The 17,863-nt window shown below is 36.4% G+C and overlaps 1 protein-coding gene across 1 annotated transcript in view; it reads left to right on the forward strand.

Moving 5' to 3' along the window:
* The first annotated feature begins 790 nt into the window (after positions 1 to 790).
* LOC757159 (sodium- and chloride-dependent GABA transporter 1-like) overlaps positions 791 to 17,863 on the forward strand; it is a 30,179-nt gene continuing 13,106 nt past the window's right edge. Inside the window, exons 1-7 of the mRNA XM_030973737.1 lie at positions 791 to 1,015; positions 3,919 to 4,050; positions 9,061 to 9,224; positions 10,702 to 10,880; positions 13,684 to 13,816; positions 14,884 to 15,018; positions 17,549 to 17,751. Of these exons, the coding sequence (XP_030829597.1) occupies positions 883 to 1,015; positions 3,919 to 4,050; positions 9,061 to 9,224; positions 10,702 to 10,880; positions 13,684 to 13,816; positions 14,884 to 15,018; positions 17,549 to 17,751 (1,079 nt within the window). The 5' untranslated portion in view covers positions 791 to 882. The remainder of the gene's footprint in view (positions 1,016 to 3,918; positions 4,051 to 9,060; positions 9,225 to 10,701; positions 10,881 to 13,683; positions 13,817 to 14,883; positions 15,019 to 17,548; positions 17,752 to 17,863) is intronic.

Raw genomic sequence — 17,863 nt, forward strand, 5'->3', positions numbered from 1 at the left:
TGCAGTCAAGCGCCTTAAACCGCTCGACCACGACACTCTTACGCGTGTAAGCCTATGATTTACAGAAACTAGATTTTGAGCCAAGTACGCTACATTATGTGAGGTGGATTAACATCAGCGCTGCGCAATTCACATATTTGCAATAAATGCAGTAAAATCATGTACATTGGTCTAATATAGAAAGTACATGCATTCAGGATATGTATGCGGTTCGCCAAGGCTGCATCGCACCGCAACACCGCATACCAGGGGCGTACGCAGGGGGGGGGGTTAGGGGGTTCAAACCCCCCGCTTTGGTATTTTTATGTGTGTAAACCCCCCTAAAAAAAACTTAAAGTGACCTTACCCCCCCCCCCCCAACGAAAAAAGATGTCAAATTTTCAAATTTCGAGACCAAAAAAAAAAAAAAGTGTCCGCTTCCCCCCCCCCCCCCCAACGAAAAAAGAAGTCAAATTTTCAAATTTCGAGACCAAAAAAAAAAAAAAAAGTGTCCACTTACTCCCCCCCCCCCCCCCCCCCCCCCCCCCCCCCCCCACTGAGCGACTTTTCAAATTTTCGGAAGCAAATATTTTGGGCCAGATTTTAAACCCCCCCCCCCCCCCCCCTTGAAAAAATCCTGCGTACGCCCCTGCCGCATACATTACTATAAAGTTTACACACTGAACTTGAAAGAGAACGTCATGCTGAGTCACACCTACCGTACATTTGTTTAAGCCCCCCCCCCCCCCTGAGAAAAATCAGTTACAGTTGCACGTACTTCCTGGTTATTAAGCGCAGAATAGGATATACATTCGGCGTTCATGCATGATAGCTCGAAATATATCTTGACTATAGGATAGACCTGTATACCAGCTAGACCTATATCATACTGAACTATAGAATATGTCGGACCAGGCAGTGATAGATCGGGAACGGTGGAGTTGGCGATTTGAATCTATTGGGACGAACATCGGCTTCGTAGCCTGTTTTCAGAACTTATGGCGCTTCCCTTACCTCTGCTACGCCAATGGCGGGTGTAAGTAGATGACATTTTATTTAGATTATATTTCCTTGCTGTGTTGAACTAGCACGTACATCAGGATTGTTGCTCTATGTGGGGGTGGGGTCAGTCAGACCTCAGTGGTATGCAACCGCGTAGCTAGGATTTTATTTAAGGGGGCGAAGCACTTACAAAAGCGCGTTCCGAAGGAGGGTGGGTGCGAGGTAGGGGAGTCCCTCCCACCCGCCCCCACACCGCTCTTGCGAAGCGCGGAAGCTTTGACGTTTCATTAAACTATAGAGAAAGAAGGTGATTCGTTCTCGACCTTTATAACCCTTGTCTGAAATTTCAAAAATAATATTTGCTTCATTGTTAGGTCTATACAAGATTTCGATTTGTTTTCTTTTAGAATTGAGCATCATGCATGTGATAAATATATTGACCAATCACCAAGCAATCAGTATTTCATCATAAGATTTCCTTAATTGCTTGCGGGAAATATGTTCGTCATTATTTGCCACATTAGCGTACTTAGGGGGGGGGGTTTGGGGGGTTAAAGAATTTGAGATTTTTGTTGTAAACATAAAAAAAAGCTGAAACCTACCCCCCCCCCCCCCCCCCCCCCCCCCCCCCCCCCCCCCCCCCCCCCTTTTGATTTTTTTTTTTTTTTTTTTTTTTTTTTTTTTTTTTTATTATTAAAAAAAAAAAAAAAAAAAAAATTATTCCCATGGCCGACCTAAAAAAGGTGACCTTACCCCCCCAACGGAGCAAAATGTCAAATTTCCAATTTCGAGACCAAAAAAAAAAAAAAAAGTGTCCTCTTATGATCTCATGAAGTTCCATTAATTATGGAACTTCATGAGATCCTGATAGAATCGAGGCCTGTAAAAAAATATGGCATACCAGTCAGATCTGAGCCAAAAATAAACTGATTTAGTTTGTCTAGTTTGTCACGTTCCTTTGTCTGCTCCTTTTTTTTCCTACGTCCTCTTACTTTTTTCTCATCTCTCTCTCCCCCCCTTTTTTTTGGGGGGGGGGGAGGGGGAAGACCACCTCAACTCTTTTGCTTTCCAGTAATACCTAAAATATATTATTTCAAGAGGTCAACGTTAGTCGTCGCTCGAAAACCGCCAACCTATATTCTTATCCATCCCGCTCGTTTTTGTCAGAGGATTTTGAGATAAACTATTCTTCTATTCAGGAAAAATGTTTCGACAAAAAATAACTTCGTTACCGGTCAGGAGCTAGCAAAAACACAACGCTATGTCAAAATGTGATTGCAAAAAGAACAAAATTAGCCGAATATTTGGGCTCAATTTGCATTAACTTCAAAGTTCGGAAATATTACAAATAATATACCAAAAGAGAGAGCAAGAATCGTAAAATCAGTTACCACATCATTTTTCGATGATATCTGAATAATTTTTTGCAGAGGGAGGGGTTCTGTTGGCGCTTTCCAAATCTCGTGACATCTCGCACAAAATCTCGCGGTTTGGGATCGTACGGCCGTACGTGAATCTACAAAATTTGAAAAAATAGCTCATTAAATAGCGCGGGCGCTGCGGTCTGACTGGAGTGCATCAGTGCCCCTTCATGAGGGTGGATTGATTTCATTTATTGTTTTCATTACATTTATTTATTTAATCACGGTAAATTCGCTTCAGCCTAAACGATAGTTTTTCAAGGAATTTATCAACTGCATAACGTCTAATAATTATTTGATGATGATTATTAACCTAGTATAATTAAATGATTATTAGACCAAGTGGATAGTAGACAAAATTGGCATTCGACAAACAGTAATAATACTGATAAGGCTTATATGAGTATATGTTATCGTCACTATTGTTATAATTATCATTGTCATCATTATCATTGTATTCACTATTAGTATTGTTAGAAGTAGTATTAATAGTGGAGACCACTGCTCTACCAACAAGTAATAGTAGTAGTAGGACAGCAGTAGTAGTAAAAGCCGTATGCACTGTAAAAAAGAATTTGTTCATTGGTAATTTTTACGTATTTTTTCTATGTAGAATTTACTTGAAAACATTTGTTTTGCCACTTACGCACTAAATTTAAGTCTTGCTAACTCAAACTTTCAATTTAGTAGAACATACGTGGAATATTTAAGTAAAATCAAATACATAAGAACTTTAAGTAATTTCAGCTTGCATTAATTTAGTAATTTTAACTCAAAATCAGAAATTATACGTATTACTCAAACAATTTATGTTGATTATTCTTATTTTTTTAAAGTAAGGACCGATGCAGTGTGTAATAGAAATATTTACATAATTTATGAATATTCATTAAGACCAAATTATACTCTTTTTTAAATAAAACAATTCTTTTTTGTGGTTGAATGAAAATTTAAGGACTTTAGAACATTTACTAATTCATTTAACATGGCTAAGCAAAGACAAGACAATTTTTAATTGTTACCCAGTTCAAAACAAATCAAAACTTGATATTTCAGGAAATTGTCAACCAATTTTCCATTTAAGATGTTACGATCAAGTATATATAAAATTTGGAGCCTTTCAATATGTGTCCAGTTGAAGCATATGTAATAGTTTGTGATGGTGGTAGATATATATATACGGTTAAATCTTAAATAGAAGTAGTGAATGATTAGTGGATGTTACTTGTTAGATTAGATGGGTACCAAATCGTGCAATATGTAATCCTATCATAGCTTTTTTTAAATTATCTAAAATGATTACATTACTTAAATTATTTACGTTAACGTAACTCGATTAAACTGAGTAAAAATTTATTCAGCAAAATAAGTAAATTCTACTTAAGATGCCGTAGGTAATATTTACTTAATAAAAATAAGGCAATTCTTTCCTCAATTTTATTGAGTTATTTCGACTATTATTTTTTTACAGTGTGGTTTGGTAACACTTTTGATTATGTTCTCTCTCTCTCCACAGTTCTGTTCCTCATCCCATATTTACTATGTTCCATGTTTCTTGCGATTCCTCTCATGTTCTTGGAGACGGCACTCGGTCAATACACCTCCTCAGGTCCCATCAGGGCATGGAAGATATGCCCACTTTTTCAAGGTAAACATAACTAATTAATTAATATTTCTGAAAAGAAATACAAAACATATATACATTGTATAAAACAAGAATTTAGTAATGGGAGACCACGAAAAGACGAAGACGTTTCTAAAACCAACTTCAAACTCTGAGATCATTGATATTGTGTCATCTTTGAAACCATCTAAATCTAGTGGTTCTGATGATATTTCACCTAGAATTATAAAGGAGTGCATTCACCTTTGTATTGATCCCTTATGTAAAATCTTTAATATGTCTTTATCTCAGGGAGTTGTTCCAGATAAACTCAAGGTAGCTAAAGTGGTACCAGTATATAAAAAATCTGACCGTAAAAATGTCATTAATTATAGGCCAATAGCACTGTTACCAATCTTTTCTAAAATTCTTGAGAAAATAATTTATAAACGCTTAAATGAGTTTCTATCTAAAAAGAATATCTTGATTCCTCAGCAGTGCGGTTTTCGTAAGCACTTCTCCACACAAATGGGTGTGTTTAATTTATTAAGTAATATCATAAAAGCTATTGATGGAGACAAGTATTGTCTGGGGATGTTCTTAGATCTATCTAAGGCGTTTGATACCATTGACCATGGTATCCTCCTCAGGAAACTAGAGCATTATGGAATACGTGGTGCAGCATTGTCTTGGTTCCAAAGCTATTTGTTTGACAGGACTCAATTTGTTGTGGTGAATGGTAGTAGTTCCCAACTTGCTTCTATTAAATATGGTGTACCTCAGGGTTCTGTTCTTGGTCCCCTGTTGTTTTTAATTTATATAAATGATATAATACACTCGTCAACATTATTCTCATACTCCCTGTTTGCTGATGATACCAGCTTGCTGCTGGTTGATAAGAAGGCTGAAGATTTATTACTAATTGCAAATCAAGAGATTAAGAAACTGAATACATGGTATTGTTGTAATAAGTTATTGTTCAATGTTCAAAAGACCAAATGTGTTATTTTTCGCTCAAAGGGTAAAAAGCTTCCAGATGGTATTACTTTTCTTAATGTTGGAGGCCATGATGTTGCGCTTAGTGAAAATGTTCAGTTCTTATGGTTAACTATGGATGAACATTTATCTTGGAAGAATCATTTAGATGTTGTATGCACTAAGTTGTCTCGAAGTGTAGGTGTCATTTTTAGATTGAAATTTATTTTACCTGAAAGAGTGCTGATAACATTATATAATAGTATTATTCTTCCTTATTTGACATATTGTAATGTCGCTTGGGGAAACACTTTTAAGTCATATCTTGATAAGTTAAGAGTATTGCAGAAGAAGGCAATAAGGCTTATTACTAATTCTAATTATAGACATCCAAGTTCTCCATTGTTCCTTCGCTTAAGAATGTTACCACTAAGTGGACTTGTGTCAATCAATTGCGTATTGTTTATGTATAAACTTCAGTTTATGCCTCATGAATGTACGTTAAAAGATTTATTCCGTAAAAACTCACAAATTCATAATTATAATACACGTCAAAGGGGTCTTATTCATCAGCCTTTTGCAAGAACAAATATCACTCTGACATCTTTCCATATCTCTTGCATCAAAGAATGGAACAGTTTGCCTGATGATATAAAATATAGTACAACTCTTTCTAGGTTTAGAAGGTTATCTAAAACGTACCTACTTGGAAGACTGACATAATTTTACTTTGTATCTTAATAATTTCTCATTCTCAAATGCTTATAGACCACTAAGGACTCTGTGTGTGTGCGTGTGTGTGTGTGTGTGTGTGTGTGAGTGCGCGCGCGTGTGTGTGAATATTTTTTTGTGTTCTATATTCTGTAGCTTAGTTTGTTTCCATCCCTTGTATAAACATTAGATTCTTTTTATTCACCTTGCCATATCGTTAATGTATGTATTTTGTTGACTATAGGGCCCCGCTCACAAGCTTAGCTTCTACAGGGGTCCTAAAACCATTCACTTAATGATGTACTATTACCAGTCTCTTTTTCATGTAAAAGATTATATCATGTTTTGTGTGGTTTTGAATAAATGAACTTGAACTTGAACTTGAACTTGAAATGGCTAAAACGTGATTCCCAGATACGTCAAAATACATGCGCTGTACGTACAGTACGTTAGGTTCACACAAAAGTCCGTAGTTTTAATCTTCAAAGTTATTTTAACCGTTGTTAAGCACCGTGTCGACGCAATTGTGGTTACGAAACTTTAAATGCGTAGACGTGGGCGTAGATGAGAGTTTATATCTTGGGATGCATTTGTACTGACAAGAAAATAAATATATAACAAAATATTTTGGGGTGCCTTCATTTTCGATAACCCTCTAACAGGCAAAAAGACAAAAGAAAACGTAATCACATGTTTGATGGTGAATGTTTGCTCTTAAGTCACGGTTGGTTTAGAGTAGTCTTTCTGTTTGTTAATGGAGGGGTGGGGGTGCGTGAATCAAGAACAAAATCGTGAGGGAATTTTGATAGTAATCTCCCCCTGTCCAAATCGGAGGGAAAGTGTCAACCATCCCCGGTATTTCCGACCATGGAAAGACATAATAAACCAGCATTCACTCAGCTTCGACTCCCATCTTGGGGTTCAAGGGGGTGGGAGGGGCAGGGAGGCGATCGAATTCTTGTCATGTTCGGCAAACGAGGAAAGTTATAGCGACTAAGCATGAAAGGGTGGTAAGGGGCCACCCCTCCATTCATAAGAAAGAATAAAAGCACATGTAAATAATGCTCAATAAGATTTTCCATAATTTAACACCAGATTGTATCCAGACTAATCTCTTTTACGAAGAAACCAATTAGGCCTATCCCCTAAGAAATAGAGTGGTGAAGCGTGACGTCATCAAAAATCTATTTTTAGAATTTCTCAATTTTTTTCTTCATTTTTCGAAAGGTTATCAAAAATAATTTCCAAATGTCGAAAACCAATTGTATATGTTAGGTATTGGCTGAGATATGACCATCTGAATAAATATATTTCCTATAGGAACTCAGTGTTATTTTGCTCTGGCTCCTAACCATTATGAGTTAGTCATTTTAGTAGTTATCAGATTTGTATATTTCTCTTTCTTTATTCCTTTTGAATGATTACATTTCTCGTAATTGATGCTTGTACAGCGCGTAGAGAAACTTTTGTTTTATAATGCGCTTTATAAGTATTAATATTATTATTATTCCTTACCTCGGATTATTCATTATTTTGTATGAACTACAAAATCAACCTTTTGCGTTAGATCAGTTTACCAACATATTCACATTATTGGGATACTCTTTAAACAAAGGTTGTTCTTGAAAACACTAACGTTTGTACGAGGGTTGCTCGACATAGCAACAAATGATGTACGCAGACTGGATTCCGCGTATTGTAGTTCATTCATTGAAAACGGATTGATGAAAACACTCGTCACTAGGTCCCTAGGAAAGAAAACAAAAATCGATTTGAATATGTGAGCAAAGAGCGGTCTAAAGCTTCCAGACATTATTTTTTCAGTGTTTAGCGCATGAGCATTACTTGCCTCTTTCACTCTTTTACACACTTGACTTAACCCTAATAAGGCCGAGCTATTTGAGTTCTTAGTAGGGCCGGGGGGCCATTATGGCCCCTCTCCCCCCCCCCCCCTTAGGATCTCGGCCGCAAAGCGGCCGATCTCCGCGAAAATTTGCACGCATGTCAAGTGAAGTGTATAGAATAATATGATGATTTCAATTTTTAGAAAAATTTGCATATTTGCATATTTATGGTAATTTATGCAAATAAAGTCATAAAATCACATTTTTACCCATAAATCATATATTATTCATATTTAAGCATTTTTTTCACTACATATATTTATCAGACCATTTGAAATAAAAATACGACAAAAAAAGTTGAAAGAGCCAGCTTATTCCTTATGTTATTTCTTGTTTTTACAATTTCTTATATATTTCATTGTTTTGTTTAACTTATGTATTTTATTGTTTTTGTTGTTTTATTTCCTTTCTTACTATAATTCAACTATTTTGACTCCCAAAACAACCACCTAAACTTTAAACAAGACTCAATAACCAATGTTTAATCTATTTTAGGAAAAATGACATTTCCATATGTTTTGTACACAAATCACAAAAATGAGCGCTTTTCGGGCTGACACGCGAAGACAAAAGGTCACCTGACCTTGTAATTGAAGGTCCGATTTTCATTTTTTTTTTAAGATGCGCAAGACTCGAAAGAAAAAAGTCAGCGAGCGGCGGGCCACCATCCATATGCGTTCTCGAGCAATCGGAAAAATCCTTGAGGTGGGGGCCATAATGCCCCCCCCCCCCGGCCTTATTAGGGTTAAGATGCGAAGGCCGTGGGTTCGAGCCCCGTACCTGTACCACTGTCCTTTGGCAAGTCATCAGTTTGACATTTCCCACATTCGAATCAACCAAGGTATTTTTAAATATATATTTTATTACAGAGCACTTGTAACTTTTTTATTCTCAAGGGGTCTATAAAATACAAGCCATGCTTTTTTAATAGAACCTCCACTATGTTTACACCACCTTCCAAATCTTAAATGATTCATATGAATAATTGTTTAATTATTTGTCGTATCATTTGTTTAATATTGTGTTATTGAACGCTTGTATATATTGCATATTCATTTGATTATATTATGTGGACAAAATATTTAAAAAACTTGAAACCTTGAACCTTGTATTACTACATGGATACCTGGCTGGTAGGAAGTGTTTCATAAATTCTGTGAGCATACAGCAAAATCGGTAGCCTAGCTGGAGCCGGTAAGTTTTTATAAAATATATGTTGAACGCTTTTTTTTTTGTTTTTTGTAATACTCCAAGGCTCGTACAGAAATGACGCGGCATAATCACGGCTTTATTTTTTTTTTAGTGATGACGTTACGTGTACAATACACGGATCTCAGTGAATACGCAGAAGTCCTTTGTTGCTCATAGTTGCTATTCATTTTACATGTACAAAAACCCGGGTGGCTCTTTTTGTGGCGGTTTACCACGCCCACTCCTGAAAACGCCTTTAATTTGATCATCGTAGGTATTGGTGTCGCCACCACTGTCGTTGCTTGGTGGCGTACCATCTACCATAACGTCATCCTGGCTTGGACTCTATACTACCTCTACAGTTCGTGCCTTGGCGGTGAGCTCCCCTGGACGAGATGCAATAATGTATGGAACACACCTTCATGCCTTGAAAGCTCCGTAAGTCTAGACTCTGTACATCCCTCCCCTCCCCCACTCCATCCCATTATTTAAAGCTTCCTCAGTGGTGGATCGGGGGGGGGGAGTCGGGCACACAAGTCACCCCCACCCCCCCCCCCCCTGGTAAACCAAATATGGCAAACTTATACGACAACGACAAGTATCTGGTATATCTGTATCTAGGGAACAAACAAAAATGTAATAACATTTAATGCAGAAATCTTACTTAAGAGCCTCCTTACAAATTATTCTATTCACAGGCTTCGAATTGTATTTCAATAGACAGAATGCAACTTGCTAACATAATGGCCCGAATTCACAAAGGAGGTTTGTCGACAAACCGAGGTTTATGTACGTCATATGACGCGTTTTGACGCATTTTTCACAAACCTGGTTTGTAAAAACGCGTCGAAACGCGTCATATGACGCACGAAAACCAAGGTTTGTCGACAAACCTCCTTTGTGAATTCGGACGAATGTGTTGTTAGGTAGGACAAGTCATAAGTCTGTAATTCGCATTTCACTATTGAAATACTATTGAAATACTATTATTCGTAGTTAAGCGGGTGAATGAAACAATTTGTAATATAATAATAATAATAATAGATCACATTTATAACGCGCCTAATACATTGTAACAAGGCACTTAGAAAAGATTTGTGCATGAAATTTGATTCCATAACGAAAATTGTCTATTCCAATACCCTATGGTACATGTATATCACATATAAGTTCTATTCAGATTCCCTTATCATACATTTATCGCACATTCCAGTGGGTAATGGACAAGGCTATTGAGGCCAAGGGCTTCGGTTGATTTCTCGAAAGTCTTTGTGTTCGTGCATAGCTCTAGATGGGAAGTTTGAGTTGAGTTAATGATACAAGTAATGATAAACACGATCGCCACTAATTTCGAAATATCAACTTATTGTATATCCCCCAGAAATCCTGTTCGAATAAGGGAGTTTACAGATAGCACATAGTACAAATGACCCCAAATATCCACAGATCTTTTACACATGGAGAAGTTCCACTTTGAGCATCTTTTGAATAATGTCTGCCAAAGTCCTAGATGTGCTTCATGAATACCTTTTGTTTGACCTCTTGAAAAGAATACCTCCACCTGCGTATCATAGAATGTACCGTTAGTGCATGAATGAATAATGTCACATAACTTTCATGAGCGCATATCCAGTATTCATCTCTGTGGGTTTTACCATTTTGGTACAAATGACCTTTATCTGCCCATGCGCATATTGTATCTGTAAACTCCCTTATTACGTCACGCGTCTTTGCAATGTTCGCACATCCCAAAAGGTGATGTACAAATTAAGGCCATTGGAATTGCCTTTGGCTGATTTTCGAAGGTAGTTGCGATCGCGATAATGATGATAATAATGATAATAAAAATGATAATAAATATGGTATTAACCATTGTTGTTGTTATACTGTATCACGTTGAATTCATTGACTCTAGTCTAAATGGGTGTGCGTCAACGGAACCTATATCATCGGCAACAAGTGGGATACGTATCCAACGGAAGCACCGCGAGCCCCATCGTGGAACAGTAGGGATGTAGCAGGGTCTTCAGATAACCCTGACAAATGTGCTTATAATTACCCTTCAACCACCTACCCTGCCCACGAGTTCTGGAGGTAAGTTTCATGATATTGATGATGATGATGATGATTCTAAAACTCACAGTATCAATACTACTATATCATCAACGTTTCCCACTTAGACCGGTTTACTAACATATTCAAATTGTATACATACTTTTCAGACGAGGTTATTCTTGATAAACCGAACGCTTGTTCGGCGCTTCCCAGACATTTCAACAAGTAATGTATGCATACTGGATTCCAAGTATTGTAGTTCTTTCATTAATAACAGGTGAATGGGATAACTCATGACTAGGTCCTCTGAATAAAAACTTTCTTAACTTTAAATATGTTACTAAACCAGGCTATTCCTTCCAGTAACGTTTTTTATACTGTATTCATATGACTAAAATTCACCTTTCATTGAATGACTACAGTAATAATAGCGATATCATGCTAATATTAATAATAGTAATAATGATAATAATAATAATAATGCACATGTATCATGGCACTTCGATATTTGATTAATACCCCGGTTTATAGAGCCGACCCGTAAAAGTAAATAGCGCCCATTTAAAAAAAAATGTATTTACCTCTCCTGGAGTGGAAGCCCTAACATCGAAATCTGATTTCCATTGGGTACCCATTTACACCTGGGTTGGGAGTGGCAATTGTAGATTAACGGCTTTTGAAAACAACATTAGCGTTGGCCCGGGATTTGAACTCTCTACCTTGTGATCTACAATCCGTTGACTTAAAACGGGGTCAGAACCATTTAACCAAGATGTATGCCAAATTGTAGATATACAGGTATATCATCGCTGAATGTATGTGAATAAAGTCTGGATTATGTGATATCCGATATCAAACTCAAAATATGCCTAGATCGGAACAGACGGTACACGCCACCTACACACCGGATTTCCATTCCGGATACACACAGGGGCGTCGCTAGAACTTTTTCAGTGGGGGTGTAGAGGCTACCAATTACCGACAAAAGTAGCCCGACAAATACACTGTTGGTCATAAAGGTGGAATAATTATTTTTAACCCAATTTATGGAACGATTTTGACAATGATTTATTCTTAATAGATCTAGATAATAGTATATATTCTCAGATTGTATTGAATAATAATTTGTGAGTGTTTGTTTTGCTTGACTGTTAAAGCATTGTGTGCTACTATGCTAATCAACTAGGGGACCTACGTCCTTAAGTCATAACTGAAAGTAGCGAGGATTAATGCCTCGCAAAAGGGCACTACAGCACATCGACACGGTTTTGATCATGGGGCCTCACAGTAACAAGGCCAGTGCTTAGCCACTGAATCGTGACTGTACGCAACGGAGGCTAGGTTACAGGGCCGCCCCCACAAATACAAAAAAAAACAAAGAAAATGCACTAAATTATCAATAATTCATTGCATTTTGTCCCGATCTCAAACAGAAAAAATTCTTTGTGTAGCCATGCCTTAGACCATTAAACTTTAATTGATAACGTACACGAGGATCGAGCATGAATCGAGCCAGAATCGACACAGCTGATCCGACACAGCAACATATATGCGTATCTTTCTTGCTCCCTTGACGAGACGACTCCACCTAACAACTCTCCTCTCTCTCTCTCTTACTCCCACCCCTTCTCTCTCAGGCTCTTCCCCCCCCCCCCTCTCTCTTTCTCTCTCTCTCTCCTCTCTTTCATCCCCCGTTTCTTTTGTTTCCTTTTCTCTTTTTTTCTTACTCCTTTTCATTCTTTTCTTTTTTTTTACTTTCTTTCCTCTCTTTCCTCTTTTACTTTTTTCTCTTACTTTCTTTTCTTTCTTACTTTTCTCTTACTTTCTCTTTCTTTCTTTCCTTTCTTTTCCTTTTCTTTTTTCTTTTCTTTCCCTCCCCATTCTCTCAATTTTCCCGACGTCAGCGCAATTTTACCCACAATTTCCTGACAGGTGGGTGTGTCGCACCCCCACAGCCCCCCCCCCCCCCCCCTTTAGCGACGCCCATGCATACACCCTCTTGCGAATAGAATATACAAAGGGGCTCCGGTTGAAATTATGTTGTTTTTTAAAGCTATTTGAGGGGCGCAGTCATTCCCCCCCCCCCTCCCCATCAGGCGAGTTTCTAAAAGAATGACGGGTAGGGAGGAGCCTGGAGCCCTTGCATTCATTTTCTACATGTGCCTCGCTTAAATTCATTTATAATCAATACTTTGAGGGGGCTTGGAGGGAAGAAGGGTCCCCTCCAGCCCCTCTCTAGAACCGCTACTGTCTGAAAATGAGTAAAGTCAACATCTTTGTCTAAAGCCACATCCGGGTGTATTACTGGTTAAGTCTACTGCAGGATATGGCAGAAAAATCTGGGAAAATAGAACATGATGGGGAGGGGGGGGGCTCCACTTCATCTTTATTTCATCTTGAATATCGAGTGTTCCTAACATTCACAAATTTCTTGACACTCCTTTAACTACTGAGGATTCCATACCTCGAAATTATAATCATTTCTGTTTGTATGCATATTTTATGTAAACATTGCATCATTGGTCCCTGGACTACTGCATTGTACATTGTGTATGTTGATATTAACAAACCGAAATGAACTGAACTGATGTCACCTTGCAGCCTCAGTGATACCACAAACTGATGTTGTAGTTGTTAACGCTTCCGTCAGGATAACTCTTTATTATTTTCTGTATTCTTTGAATTAAAGTGTACTTTGAGAAAAAATTCGTATTTCTTAGTAGAAAAAGGAGTGTCAAGAAATTAGTGAATGTTAGGAAAACTCGATAGTCAAAATGAAATAAAGATGAAGTGAACTGAAAAATGGGATCTAGTTTTATCAGTTGTCATTTTCCTTTGCTAGATTCAATGTGCTAAATCAGACAGACGGAATACATGACGTAGGACGTATTGTTTGGTATCTTGCCCTAAACCTCTTCCTCGCATGGACGCTCATCTACTTTGGCCTCTGGATGGGAGTCAAATTGAGCGGCAAGGTAATTTTATATTTTTGTTTATTGTTTGTTTATTTGTCTGTAATAATTTTATGACGAAAAAATGACCCCCAAAATACGAAATTGCAATGATTTGTTTACAGTTCATTCCTTGTAATTGTAATGATGATGACGATGATGATGATTGTGCTCGTAATAATTACAATAATAATGATACTTACAATAATAATGATAATAATAGAAATAGTAATAATAATGATGATAATAATGATGATGATAATAGTGACGATGATAATGATAATAATTTTAATGAAGAAAAGAGGAATAATATAGTGGGTCCTTGTACAACGAATATGTCTGTCACACTATGAGCTAGACACCCTGTTCTACTGCTAAAATATCTCGGCTTTTTAGCTACATTGGTCACACTACGTACCCATTTGCTTAATTTACTTTTTATTGTTGGCTGTGAGCATAAACATTTAAGCAAGGCTTATTGTAGTTAAACTAGTGTAAATAGCTTGGTTTGATTAAAAACAGTACATTCATTTTAAAAGGTGCACTCAATTCATAATTCGACCCGTAAATCCGAGAAATAATTTGTATATTACTTCTTTTTGTTTTGTTTTCTTATTTTTAATACCAATGATCATTCTTTTATCATGTGATTTCGATCAGAAATTAATCATGTTTTTTTTCCTTCAACTTGCCTTTTTTAAAAGTGAATTGAATTAAATGTATTGTCTTGTGCAACAGACAAATCAAATTACATTTCAGCGATACGACATTTGTTTGAACGTGTACAAAGTGTAATAATAACAAAAGTTGACATTAAAACAACATGTTACTGATGACACTACCAAGAATTATTCATGAAGAAGCCTGCAAAAGAAGGGTTATCACAGTAAAGCGCTTGCTTGATAACGTGATAGTCCGGGGGATGGGTGTTAAAATAATATTAAAAACGGTGATGGTGATGAGGATGATGATGAAAAATTAAAAATAAAGTTTGTATAGAAATTCCCACTTTATGACCATATTGAGTGTAAAATTGTTGAAACCGAACTAGATGTGGTATAATTTTTATTCTTACTTCTCTTAATTTGCAGATAGCTTATGTCACCGTTCCCTATATACACCTTGTACTAGCCGCATTTTTTATACGTGGGGTCACTTTACCAGGAGCGTATGATGGTTTGCGGTTTTTTCTCTACCCCAACATATATCTACTTGGAAGAACACAGGTAAACGGTCTTCAAAGCTTGTATAATATCTTGCATCTGTTGATTTCGCGAAGGTATTTCCTATCGTGTTTTCTCTCTGATTAGAGGACCTGTATTCCCATGTTATGTAATCATTTGAATTTGACTAATTTATTTGACTTTGAAAATTGTATTGTTATGCATCGATATAAGCGCATCTCATTCTCATAAAATAAAATCATTACTTGACAAAGCCCTAAGGGCGACAATTTATAGAACAATATCTTCGTCTACGGAGCATTATTATTTCTTGTATTGTATATATTATATTACATATATAATATATATATATTCATATATATACACATTAAATATATTCTTTTTTAATCATTTGTTTATTCTGACAAGAACACGTATATATAAGGATAAATGCGAGAGATCATGTACTTGAAACTCCTTGAACATATATAAATACCATTAACTCGTTTATATTTCATTTCATTTATTTCATAAACATACATATATTTCAAATGAAGTACAAAATTGTTTTTTTCAATGATACATAATAATAACAAAGATAAGTGGTCAATATGAATTAGTGATTTAACTAAGAGAAATTTGATAGGAACTACATGAAAGCAAGCTTGTAAGGCTGTAGGCCCCAGTAAAAGTATTTGTGGTAATAAATGGAGGACGGATATGCATGTAATAGTGACCAGTCTAAATTAATCAAAAAATAAAAAGGAAATAATAATAAACTTGCAGTGGTGCTGTTTATATTATCCCTTCCTTTATTTAAGTGTAGATAAAAGTACACGTACTTAAATTATCATACAATGGGTGCTCAGCTGGTAAACGAACATTACAGATAATAGTAAAATGAATACATTTGTATATTACATACATAAATAGAATAACGAAGCGAGCAAGCACACTGTGTCAGCCGTCGCACTCTCGGATATAGAAGTAACGATGTTTTATTGTTGTTGTTGTTTTTTTTTTAAATACGTATTTCCGAAAGCACAACAACCAGACACAACGTGCTTGCACACAAAGGTCATATATACATTGACATCAAGATATGCTTTGAAAAGCAGTTCCTTCAGTTTACGTTTAAAAGTATATAAGGACTGACTTTCAATTAACTCTAACGGGAGGGCATTCCAGTAACTGGGTCCTGTAAACATAATCGTTTTGGGGGCAAAAACAGTTCGGGTACGTGGAAGGTGGTATGCGTTGCTCTGACATGTGGGATAATCATGTAGGGATCTATTTCTCCGGAACATTTGTACAAATATTTCAGGTAGGTTATTAGTAGATAAATTGTACATGAATATACCAACATTGCAATAGAATAAGTCTGATAATTTTAGGATTCTGTTTTCATGGAACAGGTTGTTGGTGTGAAAAAGGTATCCTACATGATTAATATTTCTAATAGCGCGTTTTTGAATGTGAAAAAGCATATTTATTAGATTTCCACTAGCGTTACCCCAGGCGAGAATTCCATAGGTGAGGTATGGAGTTATTATAGCAGAATAAACTGTTGATAAAATTTTACTGGGGAAAAAGTGTTTAAGTCTATTAAGTATACCAGTATTTCTTGAGAGGACCTTGCTCAAATTAGAAATGTGGGATTTCCAAGATAAATCACTATCAATATAAAGTCCCAGAAATTTAGTGCAGTCGACTTGTTCTAGTTCTAGGTGGTCTTGAGCATTTATGAATCTACCTCGAGAGAAAAGGTTAATGTGTATCAAAGCAAACAACATTAACCATTAACTTTGTGGCCCGAATTCACAAAGGAGGTTTGTAGATAAACCTAGGTTTATGTGCGTCACATGACTCGTTCCGACGCGTTTCGGACTAAAATTTGTCTGAACCTTGGTCTGAAATGCATCGGAACGCGTCATATGACGCACATAAACCTAGGTTTGTCGACAAACCATCTTTGTGAATTCGGGCCTTTAGGATTTGTTTATTTTAATATAATCAATATTTCTCTTTGTTTTCAAACTGGTCATTCCAATATTTGTAAAGCTCAGAACGAGTAAAACTATGCAGCGCTACCTTAACCGTGTCTGAATTTAATAGGCAAAATAATCTCCCTTTTTAAAATCATGATTTGAATTGATATCTGCATTTTTTCAAAATACACTGAATAACAAAGAAAATGTAAACGTTAGGTATAATAAAAATACGCTAATAATATAACTTCATTTCAAATTGTGATTAATACAATATATACATATATAAACAAATTTCTTCTATACTATATTATTATGAATTTGAAGTATTATCCTAAATATCTGTGGACAAAAGTCCAGGAGACTGCCATCATAAGTGACGCTTTACTATGATGGCGGTCTACGGTTCATTGTTTTGTTTTGTTTTATTTGTTGTTGTTTTTGTTTTGGTCTCCATCCACTTTCTTGTTGTTGTTGTTGAATGGTTTAACTGGAAATCCCGGCCCAATAGGTGAACTGCATTCAGTTTACAATATAAGCACATGAAATACATAGCAATCGACAGGCATTTGACTTTATTTTTCTTCATCAAATGGTTTGTAAAGGTGTGGATAGCCGCTGGAACAGAAGTTTTCTATTCCTTCTCGATTGGACTAGGTGCTTACACAGCCCTTGGAAGCTTCAACAAATTCCACTACAACTTCTATAGGTTGGTACAAAAACACTTGCTTGTAATATTCTCTTCTCGTGGCAAGAAAAGAAAAGCAGCGGGCACTAAGGCAAACTCAGAATCGCTCGATCAGCTATAAGATTTCAAGAGTTTGATTGAATTGCTAGCACCGGAACTCCATACGAAAACCATTAGTTTCGTGGAGCAGTAAGTAGACCAGCAAATGATTAATAAATAAAATATTTATTTC

The sequence above is a fragment of the Strongylocentrotus purpuratus genome, unplaced genomic scaffold (genome assembly GCF_000002235.5).
Source record: "Strongylocentrotus purpuratus isolate Spur 01 unplaced genomic scaffold, Spur_5.0 spur5_contig_866, whole genome shotgun sequence".
In the NCBI taxonomy this organism is placed as follows: domain Eukaryota; kingdom Metazoa; phylum Echinodermata; class Echinoidea; order Camarodonta; family Strongylocentrotidae; genus Strongylocentrotus; species Strongylocentrotus purpuratus.